This window comes from Colius striatus, chromosome 15 (genome assembly GCF_028858725.1).
Source record: "Colius striatus isolate bColStr4 chromosome 15, bColStr4.1.hap1, whole genome shotgun sequence".
Classification (NCBI taxonomy): Eukaryota; Metazoa; Chordata; class Aves; order Coliiformes; family Coliidae; genus Colius; species Colius striatus.
In genome coordinates this window covers 16,190,161-16,217,802 of record NC_084773.1, presented here as the reverse complement: position 1 = coordinate 16,217,802, position 27,642 = coordinate 16,190,161, and the positions used below count along the sequence as shown (strand labels likewise).

Here is a 27,642-nt window from a genome sequence, read left to right as displayed (position 1 = left end):
TGTGGATAAAGTTGTCCAACTACTGCAATGCTGGCATGATGATGCCAGAGACTCATTCACAGGCCATGGCAAAATCTGAGAGAAGTTCGAGACAGTTCCCATCTACTTGTTTCCTCCCCTGTTTCTAATTAGTTATGGCATTGGCTTAAAACAGGATCTGTGTCTACTAAGTCTTCATATGCTCCTCCTTATTCCCACATGAATGCTTCATGTCATCCCAACTGTGCACTATGGAAGTGATTTAGCACGTCTCAAACCAGAGGACAATGACCTCAGGTATTGAATAAGTGGAATAACTGTGGAGGAAAACAACTCTCATGTCACACACTGCTGGTAAGAAACACACACAGGAAAGCAAAGGGAGACGGGGAGAGATGTGGAGGAGAGACTGATGTATCCACAGAAGAATCTGAAGAACAATCATGAGATTTTACACATGGCAGATGTCTAAGATATTTTGAGAGATTCTTCTCAGGGCCTCTAAGCCACAGCAGGGCCTGCCACATATTTTCTTCTTCATATAATGATGCCGTGCCATTTGTATTGCACTATTGATGCACTTCTGGGTGGTACCAGCAAGAAAAGAAGTGTGGTTAATAGCTGGCTTCAAGGGCCAAACAGAAATATCAGGCTGCAGTTCAGTCCCTAGCCAAGAACGAGGCACTCAAGAGCAAAGAAACAGTTTTCTTTTCTAAACAAGGGATTAAAGTATGTTGAAGCAGCAGATAAATCCTAGTATCTTCCAGCCAGATGAATCAACAAGAGGCAGTTTGGTAGTAATAGCTGGTAATCACAGAGGCAGTAACTGACTACCAATAAAAGCTGTCACAAGGTATCTTACCCCACTTTCAGTATGGATAAAGATCAAGTACAACAGTTGGAAAAAACTAGCTATGACCTGCAAGGCCAGATCCTTCCAAAGTCTGGCTGCTGTGGTCATTCTGCAGTCAACTTCCTTTAATTGTTACATGTTATCTGGACCTTGGAGAACAGCCGTAACTTGTGCAACTTTCAGCTAAGCTTGACTTAAAAACACCACCGACCACTCTTGCTGATGGTGTCCTTCATCTATAATATAAAGTCTTGACAGTGAGCTATTAAATACTCATCTTGAGTGGCTTTTTGAGAGGGCACCTAGCACTTACTCAATTTAGATTTTCCTTATCAACCCTTCTGAGCCCACACAGAGGCGTGGGTTATATTTTTAGGGGAGGGGGTGGGAGCTGCCTTTCTTTGGTGTGGAAGTGACTGGAAGTCAGCAGCCACCAGCAAAGGAATACAAGCTTCTCTCTGGAAATGCTTTAGAGTCTGATACTTTTATTAAGCAAGCTGGTGGCTCATTTTCCCACTTACATTGAGGCAAGGGTTTGCAGTAAAATAATGTATCTACTATTTTTCAAATCCACCTGAAGTCTCTTTCTTAAGAGAGGCTTGTGCAGAGTGAAGAAATAGTCTTGGTTTAGAGCATCCTTATCTGAAAGAGAAGCTAAACTCCTCCTACAATAATTGTAAATCTTTCTCTATTATTCTCTGAGCAGGAGCAGGTGGCTCCTGTTTTAGCTGTAGCTGCATTCCAGTTTCTCTGCTCCACTTGCATGATTTCATCTAACACGTTCCTCTGGGGCTGCAAGAACTTCACGCTTCCATTTCAGACTAGAAGTGAAAGCAACAAAAAGAAGTTACACCATATAATTATAGTTATTATGCCAGTTAATAGAGCTCTTCACAGCATAAACACTATTAGTGATAGCTAGTCACTGTCGGGAATAGCTGTGTCTACAGCTCTGCTCTTGCTGTCAGAGGCTTGGCACAGATCTAAGTCCAAGCTCAGATCTGAAGAGCAAACCATGATGACTGCCAACTCATGCATGGGGCCAAATCTCTCTCTGGGCTTCAGGAAACTGCTGGATTTTGGATCTTGAGCATGATTACAGGAGAGTAATGTCATACTGACATGTGTGATCCCAGCAAAGGGACAATGTTCACACTTCAGGTTTACCAGCTTTCTTTCTGCTGTTGGAGGCTGCCCGTGGCCTTATCTACAAAAACATGCTTTTAAGCAATTGTTTGTAAGCTCCAGGTTTGAATACTGCATGTTTTTATTCATACTCTCACTCTTATCATGCATTTTGCCTGTCCAAACAACAGGCAATATCCTAGTGCTAACAGTCCACTTCCTCTCTGCCTCTGGCCTCAACAGTAAATTGCTGTCACACATTTCTGAGAGTCTACTTTTACAAAGTTGAGAAAGTTCTAAAACAAGCCCTTCAAGAGGGGAAAAAAAAAGAAAGGATCAGAAGTGGCAACTTTGTGATAGAACATGGATTTAGTTAATTGGATCTAGCTATTTGCACTATCTTTTGCTAACTTACTGCCCATGCCAGTCCCAGGCTGGGAAAGCAATTTAACTCATTGCCTGTGAAAAATGAAATGACAGCAGCTACTCGAGTGAACTTTCACATTAATGAAGCATGATCTGGTCTTGATCAAAGACTGAATGTTCCTAGAGGACCAGAGTTCAAGCACCAGTCTCTGGTTTTAAGAGAAGAAAGGGCTTCTGTGTCATTGCAAGGCAAACACTTTGGATTTTGAGCCCAAGCTAAACTTTCATGTCAGCACTGTTAGTGACCCTACCTTGAAGCTTGACTTGATCATCCCTTCTTGTAATTCTCACTGTCATATGCTGCCTCCTGCTAAGCTGAATCGGCATCACCCATTATAGCAGTGAGAAGTGATGTTATCGTTAGTCATTGCTGCTGGGCACTTTGGATCACGTCATACATCTCACAGGTTGCTGCAACAAAACAAGCTCTGAGGAGCAGGGTTGAGATCCAAGAGAGACAGAGACCAGCCCTGGGTGGCAAGGTGCCATAAAGTTGTCCTTGCAAATCTAGTGTAACAAGATCAACTAATAAACCTCTGGAATGCTGATGCTTTGGTTGATCTGGTCATACCAGAGAAACATCACTTGCAACCCAGATGCCAGGAGCCAAACCATGCAGCTTGCCATGAGCAGCTAATACCACAGACTATTAACTATGTATAAATGGGACTGTTGCTTTGCTGAATAATCACTGCAATCCTCTACGGTGTCTCCACAACACACCTCCTGTAACTTTTTCAAGCATTTGTCATCATAATAATATTGATTGACACATCAGTGCAGCAAGGTGACAACATAAGGGATTGTAGCCATGAATATCAGACATTTTGCAAATCTCAGCACCATCAGTGTTGGATAGAAAGCCATTATGAACAATATTAGAAGAAGATACATTTTGATGTAGATAGAAGCACCAAGCTGGAGTGAAGGAAAATTGTCAGATGCAAGGACTGTCAACACAAGTTAAGGTCCATCCTTTCCTATTTCACTGCCTCTGACCTTCAGCCTGCCCCAAGAGGTCAAATGCATCCCTCACAAGGCCTGATAGCATTGCTATCATCCTCCATCCAGCGTGTCACATCTGCTGGGGTACTCTGCAGCCTCACCAGGGCTCTTCTTCAATGCTGGGTTTTGCTCTGAAAGCAGAGGCATTAACGAAAAGTGCCTGGGGATCCTGTCGATGGTTAGAATTTGTTTAGAAGGTCTAGCTTGCAAATCAAGTTATAGAGAGATACTTTTGGAAGAACCAGGAGACAGAAAAGAAGTTCATGTTAAAGGGTGCCCTGCATTCAGGACTCCTGTGAGTTCCTGGCTGCACCTCAGGTGTGCAGGGTCACCTAAGGTGAGTCATCTGGGGCTTCAGTTCCCCAGCTGTAAAGTAGGGATAATACTTCTGTTCTCACCTCAGTTTGTCTTTTCTGTTTAGATTTCAAGCTCCTCAGGGCTGTGTCTTGCTACATGTATGTACAGTTCCTAGCTTAATAGAGTCATGATCCAAACTAAAGCCTCCAGGCACTCCTGTATATTATACCATTGCTAATTTCACAAGAGGTTGCAGTAAAATTCCCCTATCGGGCAAAAAAATCCTAGAAAAGAATAAAGCAAGCTATTAAAAACTGAGGAGCATTTCTGCTGAAGTGGATATAAAGGTACTTTGTCCCAAAATGTATAAAATATGTATTGCAATTAAATTCTTTATTGGCAAATTGCTCTACAATTAAAAAACACAGAAGCTTGAGTGAGGCAATTAGAATAATAGTAGAGTGTTAATTATAGCTTGATGGATTCTGCATGCTGTCAGCAATTACCTTCCAAGTGTGCACTTCTGAACTGACTCCAAATCCACAAAAAGACACCGGCAGAATCAGAAATATCTTCCTTGTTGGCATGCCTTTGACATTTTAAAATTTGTTTTCATAAATACTTTTGTAAGCTACTTAATTAGATTTAATGAGGTTCGAGGAAGAAACATCCTCCATGCTGTACACAGATTCCTCTCTAGCCAAGGCATGGACTCAGGGAGGAGGGAGAGAATAGTCTCACTTCCTACCAACTGCTCTCACTGAGTTATTTCCAGTACAGAGTGATCCTCTGAAAATGTGAGGCAATTCAGACCAGTATGCAGAACAATTTACTTTAAATATCATTTAAAGTAAAATGCTTATCTAAGGCTTTCAGCTATCTGTCTCTGTGGGAAAGCTTATAGCCAGCCTCCTGTTCTTGTCACGGGGCAGGAGAACAGCTCTGGGGATGGGCACTGTGACGCTAATGGCATGGTGTGATGTGAGAATCCTGCATTGAACGAGTGAGAGGAAATCAGTGGGGCTTGAGGTCAGCTTGGGCTGCAAGAATTATTACAAAATATTCGGATAAATTGCTAAAATGACTTTAAAAGCTTGGGTGTCAAGTTTGAAAACACTATAAAAGAACCAAAACTTTTGATTTTCATGATGCCTTCCCTAATGGGGAAGAGAAACCGACTCTGTGATAAAATGCCTTAGGCTTTGGGTTTCCCACATCGTAGAACTGAAGACATATTCTTTAATTGGCTATTCATTTGTATAAAACGGCACTATTTTCTGTAATGCATCTGCCCTTCCTGCCTCAGGTTCCCTCCCCAGGGAAAGGAGATCTTCATTTTATTTTGCAAACAGCTTTCAAATAAATTAGGGGAATAAGTATAAGCCATTCTCTTCTTTTCTCCAATTATTGAAAGCTGAAATAAGATACCAAGCCACAATAATGTGAATTTTATTCCCCCTGGTGTAACAAACCCCAAGTTTTACTGTGAGCACCACCCGGGCTGAGCTCGCTGGGGGTTCAGTCCCTGGGAAGCGTGACTCGGTGGGATGGGATGCCTGAAAGTCCTGGTCCCCCAGAGCTGAGTGGGGACAAGCCTTTGTAGAGATTGCGTTTGCCATGTATTGCTAATCTCTGCAATCTGATACCTTCAAAGCTGTCCCGAAGGCCAAACAGTTGTCATGCAGGTGGACTGCTGAAAGTAAATAGAGAAGGACAGGGGAATGTTACACTAGGAACAGCTAACACAGCTCCTGGTGGTGTAGGGTCGAGCTTTCTGGTGGGGATGCTGAAATAATAAATGCTTCACTCTGTAGCAAGAACTGTAATCATCAATAAACCCAGTTTCTACATGTCAGTTGTCATCTTCCAAAGCTGAATCTTTCTCCCTCGGGATTTCCAGACTGAACTTTGTGCCTCACGGGCCACATCCAAACTTGACCAAAGCTGGTGGGCCGCTCTCCTCTAAGCTCCTGAGCAGCCTTTAGATTAAGTCTTTAGAGTGTACGGATGCTGTAAGGTTTGCTTTGCTCTTGCTGCAGCTCTCTAGCGCGGTGTGCTGACACACGTTCCAGGTGGTGCGTGCTGGGCTTTCAAAAACGGGGCGAAACTGGCAACTGGAACCTGTGGCTGAGGTTTAGTCTGAACCGTGTGTGGGTTAACTCGCTCCCGTGACCGCTTCATGCCGGGACACACATACCTCTCAGGAGCGTGGCCCCACAGCCGCCTCACGGTGCCCAGGAACATCCAGCCATGCAGGCACAGCGGCGGGCGGGCGCAGCGCCTTTAAGAGCGGCAGCGCGGGGGGGCGGCGGCCGCCCGCGTTCACACCTGGCGCGGGGCAGGGGGCGGGCCCCGCGCCCTGATTGACTGCAGGCCGCCGGCAATGGGGCGCCGCGCCGCCGCGCCGGGGCGCTCTCGGCCAATGGCGGAGCGCGCGGGCCCGCCGGAGGGCGGCCGCCAGCCAATGGGCGGGCGCGCGGGGGGCGGGGCGGATACATGTTGCGGTGTCGCCAACGTGGGTCCGCGGCGAGCGGCGGGGCCGGGCCGAGGCAGGGCCGGCGGCGGTGGCAGCGGCGGAGCGGCAGCGGCACTGGTACTCGGCGGCAGCCGTGCTCAGCCCTGCGGGAGCGCGCCGAGGAGGAGCGCCGGCGGCCGCCGGGCCCGAGCTGTGCGGCGTGAAGGAGGAGGCGCTTCCCGCGGCGGGGACGCGGACCCGATCCGCCCGGCGGTGCCCGCCCGCCCGCTGGCGGGTGGATGCCGCTGCCGTGACTGCCCCGCGGGGCCGTGCCGCCGGCGGCCGAGGCGATGCCGCGGGCTGTGGAGTGGCGCTGAGCGCTCGCGGGACCCCGCGGCGTTACCGGAGCGCCGTGCGCCGGGACCGCTTCTGCCGCCTCCTCCCGCCTCGGACCTTCTCCGGTGCCGGATACAAAATGGCGGTGCCGTCACGGGCGGGCGGCGGGGCGGCGGCGCTGCTGCTGCTGGGGCTGCTGGGCTCGGCCGCCGCCGACTGCCCCGCCGGCTGCGCCTGCGACGGGGAGCTGCTGAGCTGCGGCGGGCTGGCGCTGCCCGCCGTGCCCCGGGACCTGCCTGGCTGGCCGCGGCACGTGTGAGTACCGGGCGGGGGCTCCGGGAGCGGGGCGCGGGACCGGAGGAGCGAGGGGCTGAGCGCCAGGCGGGGGTTGGGGCAGCGGCGGTACCCGGAGGGCTGTGAGCCACAGCCGGGCGCACCGGGGGGACTCGTAAAGCAAAAAACCCTGGTCGTCAGAAACTCCCCGCAAACTTAGGTTTTCTTATTTTATCTGCCTCTTTTTAAGGCAAAGTGGCCTCTGCTGCCCCGTAGGCGCAGAGCTGCGCGGTGTGAAACTTCTCCAGCGGTCCGGTGTCTCCTCTGGCTCCCACCCGAGGCGGAGGGTGCGATGCTGGCCCCGGGCGAGCGGAGCGCGGGGCTCCCCGTCCGCCCGCTCCCTCGCCGCGCTGGCTCTGCCGCTCCTCTACCCGGAGCGGGTTTGTTTTCTAATGATGGGATCTGCTGGAGATAACGGCCAGCTTGGACTCCCGAATCCTTATTAGGGCATCCATCGCACGCCCGGGCTGGTGCTGCAAGCCGGGGCGCGCCCCAGCCCCGCGCCGTGTCCAGCATCGCGCCCGCGTCCCCAGGTACGGACCCCGGCTCTGCGGCCACGCTGTCCGCTTTGGAGCTGCCGAGCGTACAGGTGTGAAAGTCAGTGAGGCAAGGAGTGCGGTTCAGAACAGAGTCATAGGTTTTTGCGGCGGTTTTGGGGTGTTTCAAGGAAAAGCAGGACGGTGGCTTTCAGTGAAAGCTGCGTGGCTGGCGGTGAGTCCCTCGGTACTTGTCCCGCCTGTCGCAGTTAATTAACCTGCACTGTATCGCATGTCCTGGATGGCAGCTGACCTTAGAGCCCAGCACTTGGTGGTTTGTACGGCACTGTGGCTTTTTTGTCCCCTGGAAGGATGTTTTAAAGTACTCAGTTGGCCAAGTGCAGGACAGCACGATTGCCGCTTCCCATCAGTGGGTCTGCTCGGGTTTTGTAACCCTGGTAAGATCTGAAGCACAACGTCAGATATGAGAAGTCCAGGAAATTGGAGGCAGCAGGGAGAAGCAGGCTCGGTTTTGACAGCTCAATTCATTTGTCAGTGACACTGTAGGAGGACTGAGAGTGTGCATGTGTGCTTATACACTTGTACAAACAAGTGTCCTCAGTTATTAACTAACCTTGGGGAAATAAAGGTCCAGAAAGGGAGAGGGAAAAGTGTCTCAGTGCTTCTGTTGCTGAGCCTTTCTCCTGTTGGAACAGATTTATAGATTATTGAATCTATAAAACCTCTGGTTGTAATAGATACTGCTTAGCTCTGCCAGGAGAGAGAACACTCACTGAAGTGTTGCTGGAGACCTTCCAACTCCTTATTAAGAAGAATTATTAGAGGTTTGTCAGGTTCTCGTGGTGTTATTCACTTTTGGCTGCAGAAATACCTTGTTTTATGTGAAATTATCGGGTGTTGTACTGAGAGGAATGCGTGGCCTCTGCAGTGAAACCCTGACTCATCCCGTTCACCTGTTGCTCTGTGCTCTGAAGGATCCTTCCCTCAGCCTTGGGTACTTTTCAGAGCAATTTTTAGTCTTCTCAGCAGGATTCCAGTATCCCCATGTGTCTGTTAAAAGAGGACAGTGTATCTTTGTTCACGCAGAGAAGTGCGTTAATAGTCCGGTCTGAACAAATTCATTGGCTTTTGGGGAGTGCTAGTACCCAGGAGCATCTCCTTTTTTTCATATGGAACAGATTTTTAAGTGTCTTGAGTTCCATTTACACTTTATTGCTGGAGTAATAGCATGTATAAATCTCCAGCTAAGGACTTGTGGGCTGTTGATCTCTTAGGCACTTAGACAGAATGTGGTTTGTAACTTTAAACTCTAAACTAACCAAATAATTAGCTAAATTGAAAGTTTGTGCTGACTTTCATGTTTGATGATGCAAAACTAAGGGTTTTTTCCTTTTCTAGGGCTAATATAAGAAGCTGACATTTATGCGATTGCAAGTAATTTTGGTTTTAGTGATTAGGAACAACATTACTTTAAAACTCACTTAAATTGCTTATTGTGATTTAAGGACACAAAGCTGAAATAACGTTCTTCATGCTTAGCAGTATCATAAATGCTAATTTCTGACGTAGAGAGTTGCTAACTCATTTTTTTCCAGTAGTTGTTCAGCGCCCATGTGCTGCAGAAAAGTTTGCTCTGTGCGGCTCTGTTGTTGTTTTGGTGTTTGGTTTGATTTTAACAAACCCTTTTAAAGAAAGGGAAGGCAACTGTGAAGGTTTGCAGTGGCCCTGGGCTGATGTAGGAGCTCAGCCTGAGGGTGTGGGTGATGTGGGAGCTGCGCATCCCTCATCTCCATCACCTCTGGGCAGGCTGCATCTCCCACCGAGGGTGTCTGCTTCCCCGGGGTGATAAGCTCGGGCATGTTCGATTGCTAATAGCAGACGAGATAAATCCTGTTTTCAGTGATGGCTGTGCTGTAACTTCATTAAAGGGCTATTGAAAAACCCCTCCTTAGCAGTTTATCTTCTATCCCTAATGAGTGCCACAATGCAAGAAGCACTGCTTGGAGTCGGTTTTCAGCGGGTTGGAGATAAAGCTTTTGTTTGTAGGGTTGGAAATGTGGCTCGGGACGCTGGGGAGGGCTCTGGAACAGACTTAATCGCTCTGCATATTTTGTCAACAGGACTATCAGTACTGAAGGAAAGCGTTGGGATATTTGGAAACGAATGTTATTTCTCTTTTGGCAGTAGAGTGCAGTTGTAATTCTTCTCCCTAGCTTTGAGAAGACATAACTGATCTGCAGAAGGGCTGGTGCGCTGCAGTTGCTCACAGCTAATGTACTGTGGCACAGATATTTGTGTGTTTCTTCTTAAAAACAACAGGCAGCTCAGACTGCTTGCCAGTTGTAAGCGTGCAGGACTTGCTGGCTGAGCAGCCCTGCAGAGTGTCTCCCTTCGAAGCTGCTGGACATGCTTCATGTCTATTGGTGTTCAAGTCTGAAGTTTCTTTTTATGTGAATGTAATACGTGGCATAAACTTTAGGGCTGGGCTTAAGTACAAAATGCTTCCTGCCTGGGAAAGGCAGGTGTAGGGCTCCAGCGGTGTGGGTGACATGGTGCATCCCCTCTCCTCATGCACCTGAATTTTTGAGCAGTAGTAATTTTTTTCATATATGAAAAGGTTTTTTCTTTCCTTTTTGGTGATAGAGGAATAGTAATTTGGGTACAAATATTAATAGTGACAAGGCTTTGGGGCTGTGGAAGTCCAGTTGCATAGCTAGTTTATTGCTGCTATGGTCTGGAGGAACTGAAAGTTTTTATTTTTGACAGATGTGTTGTGTGTTTTTTGACCCAAATGACATGGGGAAGTTTTCTTGTAATACTGAGCATCTGTTTCATGGTCCCTTCTGCCTCTGGGTCAGCGTGTGCCTGTCAAGTTGGGGAATGAGGCAGAGTCATCATGTGCCCAGGAGAGCTGGGCTAAGAGCTGCTCTCGCTTTCCCAGGGAGCTCTGGGATTTAGCTATATGGATAAGTTGCCCCGAGGCACCAGCTGCCTGGAGATTTGCTGTTTGCAGGATGCTGCTGCTCTTTGGGGAGGGCTGGACAAAGCATCTGGATGCTTTTGAAAATCCTGTGAATGCCTGTCAATGGTTTTAGGGCCTGGAAGTGCATTGGTCTTGCTGTGCTCCCGTGTATACACACAAAGATTTTGTTGATGGCAACAAAACTGGATGTTTCTGCTCAAAGTTACCTCTTCAGTTTCTTACTGAACTGGGATTTTAATGTGTTGTCAGGACTTGTTGCTCTGCACACATGTGTTAGGGTGACTTCTTTGCTTACTTGGTAGGGTAGAGTGGAGCTCTGCAGAAAACTTAGTGTGCCACTGCCTGTGTGCATGGTGCTTTCTGGAGGTGGATGTTAGTTGCTTGTGGGCTCTGGAGTAACTCATGGTCCTCTACAGATTCTGGAAGAGAAAAAGAGGGGAAGACTCTCCTGCTGACAGAGCTGGGAGTGGGGTATGCTGCTGGTAGTTCTTCCCCTGCATGTCCTACTTATAGCCCTGCTGAAAGAATGGAACAAAGATTAAAACAGTCACCCTGGGCTCACAGTGCCCCTGTGCAGCTGCAGAGACTTCACCACGTACTGGTGGTCCTGGGTACTGCTGGGCTTGGAAGGATGGCTTGGGAGAGAGGCTGAAGGTTGGTAACATATATGGCACTGGTGAGCATCCTCCTCACCAGTGGCTTTGCTTGAGGAAGGTCTCCAGTCACCGGGCTGTACCCTACAGCTCTGCACCCTCTTGGGCTTGCTGCTGTGGAGCTTGACCCCAGTGGGGTAGCAGCAAAACCTCTCCTTGTTTAGCAGGGCCTCTCCAGGCCTGCTGCTTATGCACAGATAAATCCACCTTTCTTGTGTGAATGTGTCAGTGGGTTCACTGCTGCAATATTTATTGGTGCTTACTGGAGAACAGCAGTGAACAGCAAGCTCTTTGCAATTGCTATCTGATCTTCTCATCTTAATCCCTGACTGAGCTACAGGTAGGGCAGAAATCCTGGCAATCTGACTAGGATTAGAAGTACATGTGGGTCAAAGAAGCCTGAATGGGATGAAGTAGCCCCACCAAGAAGCCTTTCTCGCTCAGCAGAAGCCCCTGGCTTCAAGTGAAAGGCTCTAGGATCCCCTCAGCCTCTTCTGCATATTATTCTCTCCTTTTGAGAGACTTCATGGCATTTAATCACTTCAAGACTTTTCCTCTCTACAGTGACTGCAATTTGAAACGCAGGGGTCCCATACAAAAGGAGCAAGTGCTCAATGGGCTGTGTTTAATATTCAGTGCCATGTACAATGGGTGCAGCTTGAAACGGGAGAATGGATGGTCTGGGAGCTGGGGAGGAGGAGCAGCAGAGGGAAAATTCCCAGGGTAGGGGAATGAGCATCTCAGTAGGCAGCTGAAAAAAAAAAAAAACGAACACACCATCAATTGTTCTCTAGGAAAAGAAACTCTTATTATGTGTTAGAACTTAATATTTTTTTCTTCGCGTGTGCAAAGTGCTTTACAGTTCTGTGGATGTAAGATTTGGAGGTGGCTGAGCCTTGCAGGAATTCCTGCATGGAGGTTAAAGGAGGAAGGAACTTGACTGCCTTCTCCCTTTACTTGCTGGCATTGAGAGGCTAGAGGTGGTAAACTGATATGTTTGGCAGCCCAGACACTTCAATAAAGCACTTCAGGTACTTAAATGCTTCCTTGCACTTGGGTAAGATTTCACTTCCCTGCCTAAAGTTAAGGTGGTGCTGGAGTTTTGTCTCAGGATACAGGCAGATGAGTAACACGTGAGCCAGTGAAGTCCTAGAGCACTGGAGGGGTGCTACCCAGTGTGCAGCTTTAGCAGAGTGTACTGGAAGCCTTGGGTTCTCCTGGGTGCTGGAGAAACACTCTCCTGACCATCTGTATACACCTGGGCTCCTGAATAGAGATGCAGCTCCCACTGTCTGCAGGGAATTGCTGAGTGCCAGGAGACTCTGGCTGTGCCTGAGCAATGCCTGGCTTTGGTTTGGTTGCTTTGATCTCTTGAAGAGGAGTTAAAGTTGCATCTTGAAGTTTGAGTGGCTGCAAAATGGCATGATGGTTTTCATTCCTCAGTAGCTCTGATGAGAATTTGTGTATTGTCCCTGACTTGTATGTCAGCCACACCCAGAAACTCTCAATTAGGGCTGCAGGGCTTTTAATTGATCTTGTTGGCTGCCCTGCGAGACACCTTGGATTGAGTTAGCTCAGCTCATCATCTTTTAACGTAATCATTTTGTGCTGCTAACCTAATTGCCCAGTGTGACTCCCTTGTTTTGCAATGTCGAGCCTGATGGGGTCATGTGGATGAATTGGGTAGAGATAATGTGAGCTGATGCTGCTGGGAAGAGCCATCTGCAGAAAATCCAGGCTCCAGGTTCACCAGCTCTTTGGGACCACAGCAGGGCAGGAATTAGCACCTCGTTTAGGGTGAGGGGAGTAATTTAACATACTGTGGCTTTGAATAAGAGTGAATACACATATCCCTTGGTCTAGGTTGTGGTTTCATGCAAGGCCAGGAGGCTGAGCACCCACCAGCACTTCTCCTCTGAGGCACCTGGCAGGTTTTCAGTGGCACATGAAGGGAGGAGCAGAGCATGTGACTGCTGGAAGAAGCAAGGAGTGAATGAACCCTCTTTCCTGGTATATCCAGCTATTAAATGATGAGCTAGGAGGCATTTTTTTTCTGCCGTGCATAGAGGCTCGAGTCAAGGACTAGTGTGCTGTTTTGCTAGCATATGAAATAACTATTAATATTGTAGCTGAGTCATCCATTAATAGTTAACTAAGTCCTGCACCGTGGCCCAAGTCCTTCAACCCCAGCCTCTTCCAGCTTCAGAGCAGGACCATGATGTATGTAATGTGTTAGGCTCCCTCATTACATTTTCAGCACATTGTCTCAAGCTGCAATCATATAATTCTAGAAAAATCGAGAAGCAAGTCTCCTGTTTTGGGGGCACTTCTCAAGACCTGATGATTTGTTGTATCCAGTTCCAGGACCATGATTCACTTCTGTGTAGCTGCATTTTCAGTTGGAGTAAGAACTGAAAGATGGGTCTCAAACTGTAGCCACGTGCCAACTGTTTATTAATGTTCACCATGCTGGATGTGCAGGCATGATGATTCTTTATGTGTGTCAGTTTTGTAGCTTGCTAAAGTGGCTTTAGATGGATTTCAGCAGGAAAAGTACCAGAGGTCCTTTAAAATTGAACAGCTTTACACAGAGCTACAGGTTTATAAAACGCACTCTGGTGTCATGCAGGAGTTGCGTTTAAACCTGTATTAGCTGTCTAAAGTTTTGTTCTGGAGCAGAAGTTTTGTGTGCAAGAGAACTTGTCATTTTTGGGAGACAGTGGGTAGGTATTGCAGCTCACAATGAGGCAGTAAGTCTTGTAAATTTTCCTTTGTCTCTTTTTGGACCTCCTGGGGCAATGTTATTAACTCTGCAGAGGTGCAGTCTTAAATGCATTGCTTCCAACCCCTACTCACCCACACAGGCTGTGTGTAGCAAATGTTTTCCTCTCGGAGGCACCTGTTTTTAGATGAATCCTTTCAGATTAGAAAACACACCTCAGTGTGTTTCAATGTTCAGTGGAAATTTGGCTGTGAAATGTTGAAATAAGATGCTTTTTTCCTAGAGCTCCTCTTCCAGCTGGCAGGTTTTCTACTCACTGCAGAAAGGCAGGACTAAGCCCTTGGGTACAAGAAAGAAGTGAGAGGTACAAATTGCAAAGTGGACTCTGCTGCTTCCCCCCACATAGGGACAGGGATCCATCCACAACAACAACATCTTTCTCCCTGATTGCCCAAAGCTTTCTGGATGAGCATCTGCCAGGATGGGACCCTGTTTTCTTTTGGTGCTGTGAATTCTTCTCTGCCCTGGAGAGTTTCCCATCAACACCAGCTACTAGCGAGCCTCTCCAAATACTGCCCTGCAAGTTCAAAACATTTTGCTTAGCCAGCATAGGCCAGGCTGTTTTATAACTGCACTTAAAGTCAGTTTTAGGCTGCTGTGTGCCAGTATAAACACAGATTTTTCTGTTATCTGTCATCTTAAAAACACTTCTAAAAGGTGATGGCCAGACAGCGGGCCAGCACGCAGCAGTGCTTGGCTAGTGCTGTTTGCTCACCGGTGTGATACTGGGGTTAAAGATGTTGAACTGGATCTGCTCAGGGTCTGGTGAAAAATATTCAGGTAGAGATGTCAGGTTTACTGAGCGTTGTCTTCTGGTTGTGTTCAAGGACGCGATGCTGGAGGTGTACTGGATGAGTAGGTGCCTTCTTGGTAGGGCTTGGTGTGGGTGATGTCCTTGTAAAAGTGGGGTGGTGAGAGACTTCATGGATGAGGAGCTGCAGGTCTGTGGGTTGTATCGTGAGTAATAAAATGGCTGTTGTAGGAAACAGCCTGGCTGGAGGCCCTGTGAAAAATTGCCCCCTAAATGTGTTCCAGTTGTCCAAACACCGGTGCCTCTCCTTCCTGCACTGCTCTGTGGGGGGAGGCTGGAGCTCTCCACCACTGCCTGGGGAGCAACCCTCAGCAGCCTTGCTTTTTGCTGGGTCTCATTCAGCTGCAGTCCACTCAAATTTGAGAGCTGTAGCAAAACGTTTCTGAATCATTCCTTTAGCATTGACATAAAAAATATCCTCTAGCAGTCTGCACAGCATGGGCTGTTCCTGCAGCAACCCAGGCCATGAGCAGGAGACCTGATTTTGGCTTTTCCCCAGCACAAGGTGGTTGCTTTGAGTTGGAGCTGGAAGGTGTGTGGAGCCTGGGGGTGAGGTGGTGTGTCTCAGCCAAAGCAGCAAGCCCTTGTGACTGCTGTTGTGGGGAATCATTTTTGGCAAGTTGCTGCTTGGGTCTTAGAGCACAGTTTCCAGGAATCGGCTGCTGTTGTGGCCTGATGGGTGTTGCAGTCAGCTGCAGATGGTGAGCACTGGCCCTGGGTCTGCATCTCCCTGCACCCTGGCAGTGCTACAGCAGGGCAAGAATTGCTGCCTGGGGCTCTTACATGCTCCAGCAGCTCCAGGGGTCTTGGCTTTATGGGGAAAAGGCAGAGCCATGCATCTGGGCAGCATCCTTGGGAGATGCCAAACAGCAGCCCAAGTGTTTCTCTCTCATGGTTCCTAGCACTTGTGTTTCAAGTGCTACCACTTTGTGGTCTGCTTAACAAGAGCCCGATGAGCTGTCCTTTGAGTTGGCAGGGACACTAGGACTATATTGCATGCTTCTAGCCCCCAGACTTTGCTTTTATTTGAACCACATAAACTTTTTCCCCAGTACCTTCTCTACATGGGTAGAGACCCACTGGATGAGGGTCTGTTTGGGCAGCCCCAGTGCTGCCGATGAGCTGGGGGGATGTGCACAGGCAGCTGCCTGGAGTTACTGCTGTTTACTTTGTTTCACTCTCCATCTGCAAGTACTTGAGCCAGCTCAGAGGCGAGGTTTTGAAGCACCCTGTGTGCAAGTTGTAATGCCATCCTCAGGCTTGCTGGGGAACACCACACTGTCTGATTAAGCCATTTAAGCTTATCACTTTTTAAAGTCAAAACAATGCAAATCCACCTTTAATGGGAGGAGGTGGTAGCTGAACACTTCTGAGGCTGTATGTTAACTAATATTGCTTTGTAACGGAGCATAGCTAAAAGCAGAGGAATTCAGCACTGACTTATTTATGGGCTTGAACATTTGGAACCAAAATGAGGAAGTTTCTCTGTCCAACAGTTTTCAGTTGCATCCTCTAAGGTTTCTTGAGTAATTTGGACTGCCAGCTGTAAAACCCTCTGCCTCACTGCTGCAGGATGCATCATCCCTCAGATCTCCCTTTGACCCACCATCTCCCCAAGCTGCTCTTCCCCCTCCTTTTGGGCTCCTTGTGCTGTTTGCAGCTGGTGGCAAAAAGATTTCTGAACTCTGGGAAACTGTTTGCCTGATGGTGCTGTGGGATTGACAATAACAGCAACAGCCCTGTGAGATTGGGAGTGGATTGAAAATGTGCCTTGAAATGTTCTGGGGAGACTATGGTGTATCATAGCTGAAGTGTCTTTTGATGGTTTTCCTGCTTTTAGGTTTGAAATGCAGAATCCCTTTTGGCTTGTTTGTCTGGCTTTGGAGCCACCTGGCCATGCCTTCTCCAGAAGAGCAGAGACAGTACTTCTTCTGGCACTCCTGTGGTGTGGGAGAGGAGGCTGCAGAATGCCTGTTTCAGTCTGAGTCCACATAGAGCAAGGGCAGAGGACAAGCCAGGAGGGAGTCATCCAGCATTGTTCTGTCTGCCAAGCCTCCAAGCTCCGTTGCTGTTCTCTGTGGCCACCTCTACTGACAGCTTTCAAGCCAGGGAGAGCCAAACATATCTGCTCTGGGCATGTGTGTAATATTTGATGATGTTTTGGAGGTAGTATCTGTGTGTTTGACCAGTGCCTAGCCTGACACAGTGGTTGCAGACCAAGGGTAGAAAGGTTTTGGCCCAGTGCCATTAAACTGATGTCCCATAGACTAGCAATCAGCTGTAGAGAGCATCTCTGCAGCCCTCATCTTGCTCTGCCTATTTGGGGCTGATTGAGAAAGAAATAAATGACAAGCTGATGCAGGACCAGCATTGTTGCAACAGGAGCTGGGCCTTGTTGGCTTGGGAAGACCCTTTGGCCTGAAGGGGTCCTATAATTAAAGCAGTGAAGATGCATCTGCTATAATGTAAGCCTATAAATATTAGGCTTTATGGGTAAATTAGAGGTCTAGTTTTCTCAGTTTCGTGTCCTCTGGAAATACCCATTGCATTCCAACTGAAGTATTGTCCTGGCAGCTGTGCAGAACACCAAGTGCATGCTTGCCCCCTGGTACTTGTGGATGAGAAGGTATTGTCTAGGGGGAAGAGACTCTCTGCCTAGAGCTTTTTCACAGTGTGATCATCTCTGTAAAAGCCAAGAAAATTTGATCTGAAAGTGCATTTTATTTATTCATTCCTAACTCCAGCCGTGCTTTGAGGGGAGCACATGGAGGCCATCAGCCCTGCCAGGCACACAGTTCCTGTGCTGGAAGAGTATGTTTGGGATGATATTTTGAAATGCATCAGAAAACCCACAGTTCCTTCAGTTTTGACTCTTGCATTTTTCATCATGGGCAGACTTCAAAGTTTTCTGCAGCATTTCATGGGAGTGCCTTGGTTTCCCTTTGCCCACATGTCAGCATTCTTGAACAAAGCAGCCTCAAGATTTGTGGAGCAGATTCTTGAAATTCTGCAAATGTTTGGAGACAGAAGATGTTTCCAGAAACTGACTTAACAAAAAGTGTTGGTAGGACTTGAGCATGGCTTGGGGAAAATGAATGAGGCATTTTATCTATCTTTAAATGAATACCATACTAATCAAAACCCCTGTCCCCAGTTTTGGGAGCTATTGAGCTCTGTCACCTTGTTGCTGTTAAACCATGGCTGTGCTTATTTGAACAAACCAGATAAAGAACAACTGAGGTTTGTTCACCCTGTTTTTACACTGGTTTCCCTGGTAATCATAGTGTTGCCATTCAAAGCTAGATCTGGAAAGGATTTAGATACCTGAACATCTTAAGGAAGCAAGGATGTATGCCAGCTTGTGTACCTGCAGGCACTGCAAACCTGCTTAAGACTTCTGGGATCTTCTGAGCATGTCTAAGGGGTGATTCAGTCTTGTGGTCACCAGCACCTGAGTTTGTACCCTGCAGCACCTATATGTTGGTGTCTTCTTCTGTCATGGCTGTTCCAAATGTATATTCACAATGAGTTTGTTTTTGGTAGCACGTACCTGGTGTGCTGAAGGATGGTATTAACATTTTCTCTTCAGAGAGACCAGAATTTCTGATTGATTCCCATTTTGCCTTCCCCCACCTCTTCTCATTGAAGTCAAGAACCACTTCAAAGGCTCAGATGAGTTGGTGCCAGAGGCAATGCAGTTGATTGTTAGAACAATCTGAAGTACAATTGACACCAAACCCTTATTCAACTGGGCATATCTGGTTGTAGGTTTTCACTTTCAACAGAGATAGGTGCTCAGCCTCTTCTGCTGGATTTGATGTCTTTACACTTGTTGTAGGAGGTAAATTGTCTGTCTGTTCTCTTACATCTGGTAAATGTTTGGAGAATCCAGAAAGTGTGTATTTTTAAGGAGCTGGTTCTCCTGCCTAGGAACTCACACTGATGCTCAAATGTTACTAGCATATTTGTGGAATTCCTTGCAGTAATAAACCACATCAAGTTGGTATTGGCAGGCTGATATCAATAGAGATGTTCCAGGCTCCACTGCTTGGTAAACACAACATTGTCTTGCTTCCTTCTGAAACTTGTCTTCTCTCTGGTAGATAGGATATTGTTTGACATGGTATCAAATACATTTGTGAAAGCATGGATAAGACAGATGTCAGCATTCATTGTAGTTTTATGTGGTGTAAAAGCAGAGGTTGGCATCAGAGGTTTGTAATCCAGCCTGGTTAGTTCTCTTGAAGTCCATGTGGCTTGTGTGTTGGCGGGCTTTGCTTGTCTTATACTGAGTATGATCTGTTTGCAAGTATAATCTCATGTGGTGTGAAACTGTGGTACCTGTCTGTAAGATAAACAGTGTATTTTAGGTTCCTGTAGTTATTTTTATATATAACTTAGAAGAGTGCACCAGGTCTGTCTGGGATCGGAATTTGAATCTTCTGTGCATGCTTCTGTGCATGTTAACCCATGGAATTGCCCTGGAACCTGAATGCCACCCCATGTGGGACAGTGTGACTACTCTGTCCCTCCTTGGTGCAGGCACCTGGATTGATCCTCCTTTAATGCTGAGGTGATGGTCTGAGATGCTGAAATGTATAGCTGAGAGCAGGGAGCTGACTTCTCTGTGGAAGTTAGTCCTGTAGCCTGACTTGAAGAAACAGGTCCCTCTAAAATGTAATAGGTCCTTTAGGTGTGTGAGGATTGCTGAATTTAGTGTTTCTTTTAATTTGTCTACCCTCATGAAAGCACTAGCCTCATTGCATATGGCTGCCTGTCTGTTTATTATCTCTGTTACACTGTGGTTAGTGCTAACACATGATATTTCTTTGGTTTCAGTACAGACTGAGTGGATTGTCTGCTGCTGGATCCAAAAAATGTAAACTATTTATAAATGAAAAATACTCTCTGGTTTTCAAGTGCTGTGTTGTTCCCTCTCCCTCCAACATGTGCACATTTGGCTGATCTCATGTAATCCCACTGATGTAAATTCAGATCTCTAATAATTTATGGCACTGGAGGCCGCCTGGAGAAATTTGATGTGACCTTGTGCTTAACAGGGGGAGAACACGAAGTGATAGTGATAAAAAGTAATGGAAAAATGTTTATTGGCTGTGTTGCATTCAGCACAGATACAGGACCAAACTCAGATAAACCTTCCCTTGGAGTTCAAGGATTCATGATTTTGGTTTTCCAGTTGGGCTCATCTCCATCATCAGCAACTCTTGAAAAAACTGGGACAAACTTCTGAAATGTGGCTTAAAGTGACCTGGAACAACCAGAGAGCTTTTTTTAGTAGTCCTTACGATTCAATTCTGTTTTGTTCTCCTTTGAGCATGTACTTAGTTTTATATTGAACTCACAGCCTATGTTTAGTCTCCTAAGGAAGAAAAATTGCCATCATTTACACAAAACTGGTGGAAACTTTCTCATTGCCAGTGCATTTAGGCAGCCATTGCCATGGAGCGATGATGAATTAGTCTACAAATGGTGCGAAAATTTAGTAAGTGCAACTGGGGCATAAAGGAGTAAAGAGTCATTTTAGTATAGTTTCAAGCTTTCTCTGGACACTGTTTGCATAGGTGGTGATAATTCCTTGTTCTGTAAAACCCAATTGGTAGGAAAACAGAGTTTGAGTGTTTTATTTTTGAGTATTTGGGAGCACCTAAGCCCATTTGCACTTCTGTCGCAGACAAGACAGCACTTGCTGGAAAAGGCTGTTACAGCCTAGCTGGGACTGTGGAACGAAGCCTTTAATGTACTGATTGCATATTAATGAACAGCCAAGCAGGCAGGATGGTGCCAAAAAGCAGTGAGTGAGAAAGCCAACAATATCAGAGGGAACTTTGCACTCTGGAAAGTGTGAGGTGATGTTAGTGAAAGGAGTTTATTGCACAAGTGGAACGCTTCGATCCTCTTTGGTTCCCAAATTTCTGTGCTAGTAAACTGAAGAAGAATGATTGGCCAGTGGAGCTCTGTGGGTTCCCATTAGCCTATTCTGTACCCCTTGAAGTGCTCCCTGCTCTCACGTGTGTTTTGTCAGTGTGGGCGCTCACTCCTGAGCGTTTGGCGTGCTGTGGCTGGCATATGAAGCTGTAATACCGCAGAGCTCATGGAGTTACCATCCACATCTGGTTTGTGTCTCCTTCAGTGGGTTTTATTGCAAGCTGTAGTTCTCTGTCTGCACCCTTTTCTTTGCCCAGTTCTGTCCCACAGACAGCAAGTGAAATCCCAACATGGAAAAAGCTACAAAATGGACCAGTGTATGAATTACTGTAATGGCTACTGATAGCGGTGTGCTTTCCCTGCTATTTGGCAGAAACTGGATATCTTGGCTCTTGCCTCTTCATTAGCCAGGCTTCTTAAGCCTGAGCTCATTACCAAGTCCCCAGCATGTGGCATTTCTTTTTTAAAAGCTCCCTGCCTGCTTGCAAGGGGAGGCTGGACCCTCTCAGCCTCTTACAGAGGCTTCACCAAGCAGCTTGAGCCCCAGGAGTGGGTGAGTGCTGGTGGTGTCCCAGCCCCACAGGGCAGCTGGGGACGGCCCCACAGCCGAGTGTGGTGGTTTGTCAATTGCCTCAATTATGTCTTTCCGCTTTGCAGCTCCCTCCAGGAATGTGCAGTATTTGGCGTGGGGGCTTGTGTCTGCTGTGCAGCCCAGGACTGTTCCACTGGGATCTTTGGCAGTATTTAAGATGATCTCGCAAATATTTTTAAATCCCCCTTTTTTTTTTTAATTGGCCCTGGGCCAATTTTTGCTTGTCTCTGATGCATAAAGTGGGTTTGAAAAAATGTTTTTGTTTCTCCTTCTCCCTCCATTTAAACATTTCAGGAATGTCAAGTTTTGTCAGCCTTGGCTTTGGGGAGGGAGGGGGAAAAAATCCCTTAAGGAGCTTGGAGATGTGGGGCTTCTTTTTTTTTTAACGTGATCTGAAAACCTCGAGGGAAGGTATGGGAGGGAAGGAAAGAGCAGGTCGATAACAAAAGCTTCCTTTGACTCAAATTTTAATGAGTCATTGCCATTAAATAGCAGCAACAGAAAAATTCAACCAGCTTGACTTGATTCCGTGATATTTGTCCCCTCTGTTTATCTCATGCTCTTACTTTGCTGGTTACACACTATGGCTCTTGCAGTGTTTTCCAAGGCAGATAAACTCCAAATTTATAACATAAATCAGTTTGGAAATACGTTAGAAGACTTTCCATCGTTTCTTTTTTCTGCTGCAGTTACTCTTAATTGCCAGTAATCCACATGGAAACAGGCACGTGAAGTGTGGTTTCCTGAGGGTTTCTGTTTCCAGGGCTGACTTGAGGTTTTAACTGACTTCTGCAGTATTCCTGTTATCTCTGCATTGTGTTAGGATCCCCCACCTTAGCTGTCTGTGGTGTATTTTGGAAGTGTGTGGGGCTGCCTGTTTACTGTAGCCTTGGGCCCAGGTGATCCCAAGCCAGGGGTGAAGGCTGCCTGCTGGCCCTTAGCCACCCTACCTCCCTGTTTCTGCAGCTTGGCAGGAGCTCACGTGCCCTTCCCACCCCTCTGGCCTCATCCTTGTTTTAGAGTATGTCCACAGCCTTGTTTTCCTTGGGAGCAAGGCTACAAACCAGTTTTCCTCCCCATTCCTCACTTCTGCCTGATAAACAACAAGATCTGGTGGCTTTGGTACATATTTCCTTAGTGGAACAGTGGGAGTGATGTTTGAGGTTTCACTGAGCACCTCTTTTATTTTCTGGACTCTTTTTCATTGAAGGAGGCAGTAGACACCTGCTTCTCAGCTTTGCTCTAGGTGATGGGCCCTGTCACCACCAGCCACCCCCATGGGTGCTTTTTGGGAGGCTGTCAGAGGTGATGTGGAACATACTGAGCTATCTGAGCTGACAGTTACACCTCAACCCCATGCCTGCTGCCTGGCTGGACTTTGGAGCCGAGCTCTGGATGGAGTGAGGGGAAACCCTAAAGAAGGAGGAGGAGATGTTTGTTTAATTCCTGACGGTAGTGTAAGGTTCAGAGCGAGCAGATTGTGAAACTGTGGAGCGGGGAATTGCTTTGCCTGTGGTTTGCACAGATAACATGTGCAGAGCAGGCAGCCAATGCGAGGCTCGGGCTGCAGCGACTGTGACAAGGCAATGAGCTTTATTTGTTTGTGCAGTTTGTTTTTAATTTAACCTTTTATGATTCCCCTCCCTCTGAATAGTAAGTGATTCCTTATTTATAAGGGCCTCCCCTTATTCTTTGGCCTGAAATACAGCTCCAGCTTTTACGATGGGGATTAATTTTTTTTAATGGGTGCAAGCAGGGGGTGGGCTGCTGGGGGGAGCAGGCACTGAGCCCCCTGTGCTTGTATTTCCTCTTCTATCCTGGGGCTTTGGCTTCTCTTAGTGCAGACCCCGGGCCAGATGCCTGCTGCCCTTACAACTCTGCTGCTGCAAATGAGGCAGCAATGTGTTCTGAGCTGGAGTGGGCCCGGTAATTGCTCTGGGCAGGTTTATGGTGAGGAGGTGTGAAGTGCCCGTTGTCTGTCTGCCCCCTGTGGAAGTGGCTCTGCAGATGTGCTGGGAGAGCTGCCAGGAGGGCAACCTGGCAGAAATGACCTTTCCTCACTGAGGGGAAAGGAGAGCTGGTAGGGAGAAAGCAGTGGGGTTATGCATCCCTGGAAGGATCCAAGTCATGAAGTGTGAGGCTCTGGTGCCCTTTCTCACACTGAGAGCATCCATTGAGTGCCTGGGATGCCAAAGTGCATCTCTGGAGCTTGAGACTGTGTTTTACTTATTAAGGAGCTATTTGCAGACTTCTCATAAATATCACAGGGATTTTGCAGTGAAGTGTGGAGACTGTTGAAGCTGGTTGGGCATACCAGGAACTTTATGAAAGTTGGAATTGATCAACACTTAATCACTCTCAGGCTGCTTGGCTCAGTCTTGCTTGCCCTTTCCCCATCCCAGAGGGGGAAAGAGAGTGCAACAGTTGGCTGTGTGCCCCAGCTGCCAACTGCATGTGTCTGTCGGGGAGCTGATGGTGTGAGGGCATCTGTGAATGCCCAGGGTAAAATTTGACAGACATTTAGTGTGCACTTGCCATAACAAGAAGGTAGTTGGGCTGCAACAGGTTTCTGATGCTGTTTTAGGTATGGAACAGTAAAAGAAATGCATTTTGCCCTCCTTCACAGGGGTATGTGGAGCATGACAGAAGGATTACTTTTGTGGGCAGCTTTGCAGGGCTTTTCCTAAGTGCCTTGTTCAGATGCCGTTTAACATACGAGGATGCCTTGTGGTAAGGTTTTATTTGATGCTATCCCATCTATTTCTGTTGTGCACATGACCTTACCTGCTGCTCTCTTGGCCAAAATTGCCTTTTAGAGTGCCATGAGGTGAGTGTAGGAGAGCAGCAGGTGAATGGCAGAAGACTGGATTCAATGAAGATGATGCCCTTGTTTTTAGTTGCTAGTAAGAGTATTTTGGGTGTATGTTTTCTTAAAGCCTCTTGTTAATACTTCCTGTTTGTCCTCATGGAAGTGTCATCCCTAGTCCTCCCTGTCCAGGGTTATGGTGTTTCCTAGGGACCTTTTCTCCATGGGTTTAGAGGAGCTCGGTCTTTGCAGGCACATGCATACACATGTATATCTTTACCCAAGTCCTTCCCAGCCCAGATTTGCACTGCTCGTGCATTAGCTTGTGGGCCTGTGTCCAATTTTGAGCATGGGAGAGATAGGTAGCTTTGATTTTTCATGCCGAAATCCAGCTCGCTTTTTCCCTAGCAGAACTAAGCAGAAAAACTTCAGGTAGAGGTAGGAGTTTCCAATCAGTTTCATGGTCATTGGTAAAGAGGAATGGAACATTTTTAGCAGCAGCAACTTTAAGTAGTTTGCTTACAAGCATTTTATTAATATAACAAATAAGTGGATAACACAAGCTTGGAGGTGTATGATAGTTAATGTGTAACCATTAAATAGACTTATTTGGGCACTTTTTATGTGCTCACATAGCAATTAAAGCTTATAAATCTGTGGAGAGTGTTTTTTATGTGGAGTAAAATGAGAACCTTTATCCCAGAGAAGGTGTTCGTGGACAAGGTACAGTTTATGTAATTGTATTCATGTGACTTGACGTAAGCATGGGGCTGCAGGGGGAAAAAAGGCTACTGGAGCTCATTCCTGAGGCCAATTGCAGCGTTGCTGTGTTTTGGCTTCCCTGTGAGTGGTAGATCTGAAATCAGTGTCGTTCTGTGGGTGGCATTTTATTGGGAGCCTCCTGAGCAAAGGGTTATGTCCTTGCTTGAGATATTTATTTTTTTGGCTCTTGCCTTTATATGTGTCTCTGTGTCTTGGAGCAACTTTAGTGTCAAATTTGCTGGAAAAAAAAAATCCCATGAAATGATTTCCTGCTGGCTAACCTGATCAAGCAGTAAATGTGTCCTGTAGCTCTTGAGAAGCCTTGTACTTGGTTAAAGCAATTAAATGGGAACCCAAGCTTTGTGGGAATGTGGAAAAACCTTGATTTCTTTTCCTTATGTTTTCTTCCCCATAGTATATTTAATGGAAAATGAAGACTGAGTGAAATGTTAGGAATTCAGACAGAGTAAATATGTAAGCTGTAGCTACTCCCTTTTGACTTCAAGAAATGAAGTCAGAAAACCAAACTTGTTTTGGGTCTTTGCAGCAACACCTTCTCTACCCTGGAGCATGTGGATGGCAAGGGAGAAGGGATGGAAGGCAGCCTGGCTCAGTTTGTGTAACTGTGATTGCACAGCTCCAGGCAAATATTGTTACCAGATTTCTTGGCAGATGTGCCATTCCTGAGATGCCTTGTGAGTAAAAATGATTGTTCATTGGTCTTCTCTGTTGCATGAAGCAGTGCCTACTGGGATGGTGGGGGTGGTGAGTAAAGGGAGAGAAGCTTGGTGAATGTTAGTGGTGGAGCACAAAAATGTGATGCAAAAGGGGATTTCACCCAGAGCTGCTGTGGTACTGAATTATGAGATCTCTTAACAAATGGATGGATCGTGTAACAGATGGCGGAGAGATGGATGCCTTGGTATATGTGCACTGCCAATCTGGCGCAGGTCTGAATGCAGGGGATGCATGCATCTGCTCTCCTCTTTGAACCATAGGACAGCTGTTACTTCACATCTTCAAAAAACCAAAATAAAACCCAACTGCCAGCCATAAAAAAGGGAAAACTGTAGAACTCTGGTTTCCATCAGCAGTTGGCTGCCCGGACTTTGCGTCATTGCAAGGGTGTTTTCGCTGAGCATGTGCAAGAACCTGCTTTCTCTGCTGCAACTCTCGGGAATACACCAGAGGATTGTTAACATCAGCCAGATACCTCTGTAGTATGGCTTTGTAGTATAGTCTGGACAAACGGTTAAATCAGGCAGTGATTTCTGCAGTGTTAGTTCCTCTACAAGGCTCTGGAGAAAGTTCAGTATCAATTAGTTAACTTTTGCAGAGCCATTTCCTGTAGGTTTTGTTAGAGAAAAGCTAGATGACTTGTTTCCATTTGCAGCAGAGTTATTTTCTCCTAGCAAATGCACTGAAATTTATTCTAACACAATTTTCCTTGGTTTACAAAAGGCTTTGGGGCGGGGGAGCCTGTGTGTTTGGAGGGTTGGGAAAGATGTTAATTTCATACCTCACTTACTGTGACAAATTGAGGAAAATGTGTTGGTTTTTAATGTGGCGTTGCTGTAGTGGAGCCAGGCTTGGAATACAGAGCCACTCTTAGCACTGTTCCCACGCTGCTGCAAATCAGTAGCCTGTCCAGCCCAGGATCTCTCTTCTGACAGAGCCTGGTTTTAGGAAGGACTGAGGAAACTCTTCAGCTAACAACCAAGTCATGAGCTGCCTGGAGGGGAAAAAAAAGTCTCCTCTTCATGACTTCTCCATTGTGATAGTGAGTTGCATGGGTATTTCTTTTCTGTGGGTTTTCAGCCATGTGATGTGCCATTACCCGTTGATCCTCTTGGACTTTATCTCTCCCATGATCCCACTTGTGGAATGCCTTGGATTTTCCTTCATGATTTATCTCAGATTTCTTCATCTTCTGCATGTGAAGTGCTATGCTTTTCCATGGCTGTCTATGCTTAGAGCAGCAATGCTTTCCACAAGCCCTAGGAATCCCCTTTTCTAATTACCAGGAAATAGTGAAATTTCTTCTCTTTATTCTCTTCATGAATTTAGTTGCAAAAGGATGTGCTTTCACTTCTTCAAGTACTGAGTACACCTGTGGCCCTCCCCATGCAATAAAAAACCTTGGAAGTGCCTTCTTTCTGCATTTGTGTTTCTCAAATAATGGTTTTCTGGAGCATGAGGCCTTGGTGTGAAGCCAAGGTGCCTCTTGCCCCATGAGAGGTGTAGTGTGAGTAGTGAATGGTGAGCTCCTTGGCACAGTGCCTGGCCTTGCAAGGACCACTTGGAACCCAGCAAAAGGGTATTTCTGTTCTTGGTTTAATTGTAGTGTTAGCTTTTCTATTTTCAATGTAGCCAGGCAGCCACCCAGGTGGAGTTTTATTATGGGATGTTTTTCAGTTTTTGGAGACCATCAGGAAGTTAGTTGTAAGAAGGCATCTACTGTGGGTCATGCCTGAGTGGGATGGGCTCAAAGCAAGAGGGAAGAATCTGTCTGCCTTTTTACATCCCCCTGCAGAATTTGTTCTTTGCATCCTTTGTTCAGATGAAGGGGTTCCCTTTGCCTGAAGCTGGGACTGGGGCCTCCACTGGCATATACACACTTTCCAGTAGGCAAAAACTGAGGTAGTTGTGGCAAAATCTGTTCTCAAATGCCAAGTGAAGCAATGTGATTCCAGCAATAATAGTTAAAATAAGATGAAATGAGTTTATCCAAATACTTTTTGAATCCTGCAGTTCTGCAAGAGACTGGGTCCTTAATTGCTTCCTATAGTGAAAGAACAGGGAAGTATTCCTCTTTCTATCCCTCTGCAACATTAAAAGGAAAAAAATCTATAGAAGAGAAAGTTTCTACCTTGATTCAACCTTAACAACATTTCTCCTCCCTTTAACTGTGATGCTTTTAGCTGAGAAATTGCACAAATCCAAGGGAGTTCACTGAATAATAAATCAAGGCATCCCTCCAGTGATATACATTATAACCCTT

General features: G+C 46.7%; 1 protein-coding gene across 1 annotated transcript in view; it reads left to right on the top strand.

Annotated features, from left to right (window-relative positions):
- Positions 1–6,531: 6,531 nt before the first annotated feature.
- LRIG1 (leucine rich repeats and immunoglobulin like domains 1) overlaps positions 6,532–27,642 on the top strand; it is an 88,871-nt gene continuing 67,760 nt past the window's right edge. The window contains exon 1 of the mRNA XM_062008670.1: positions 6,532–6,791. Within this exon, the coding sequence (XP_061864654.1) occupies positions 6,616–6,791 (176 nt within the window). The 5' untranslated portion in view covers positions 6,532–6,615. The remainder of the gene's footprint in view (positions 6,792–27,642) is intronic.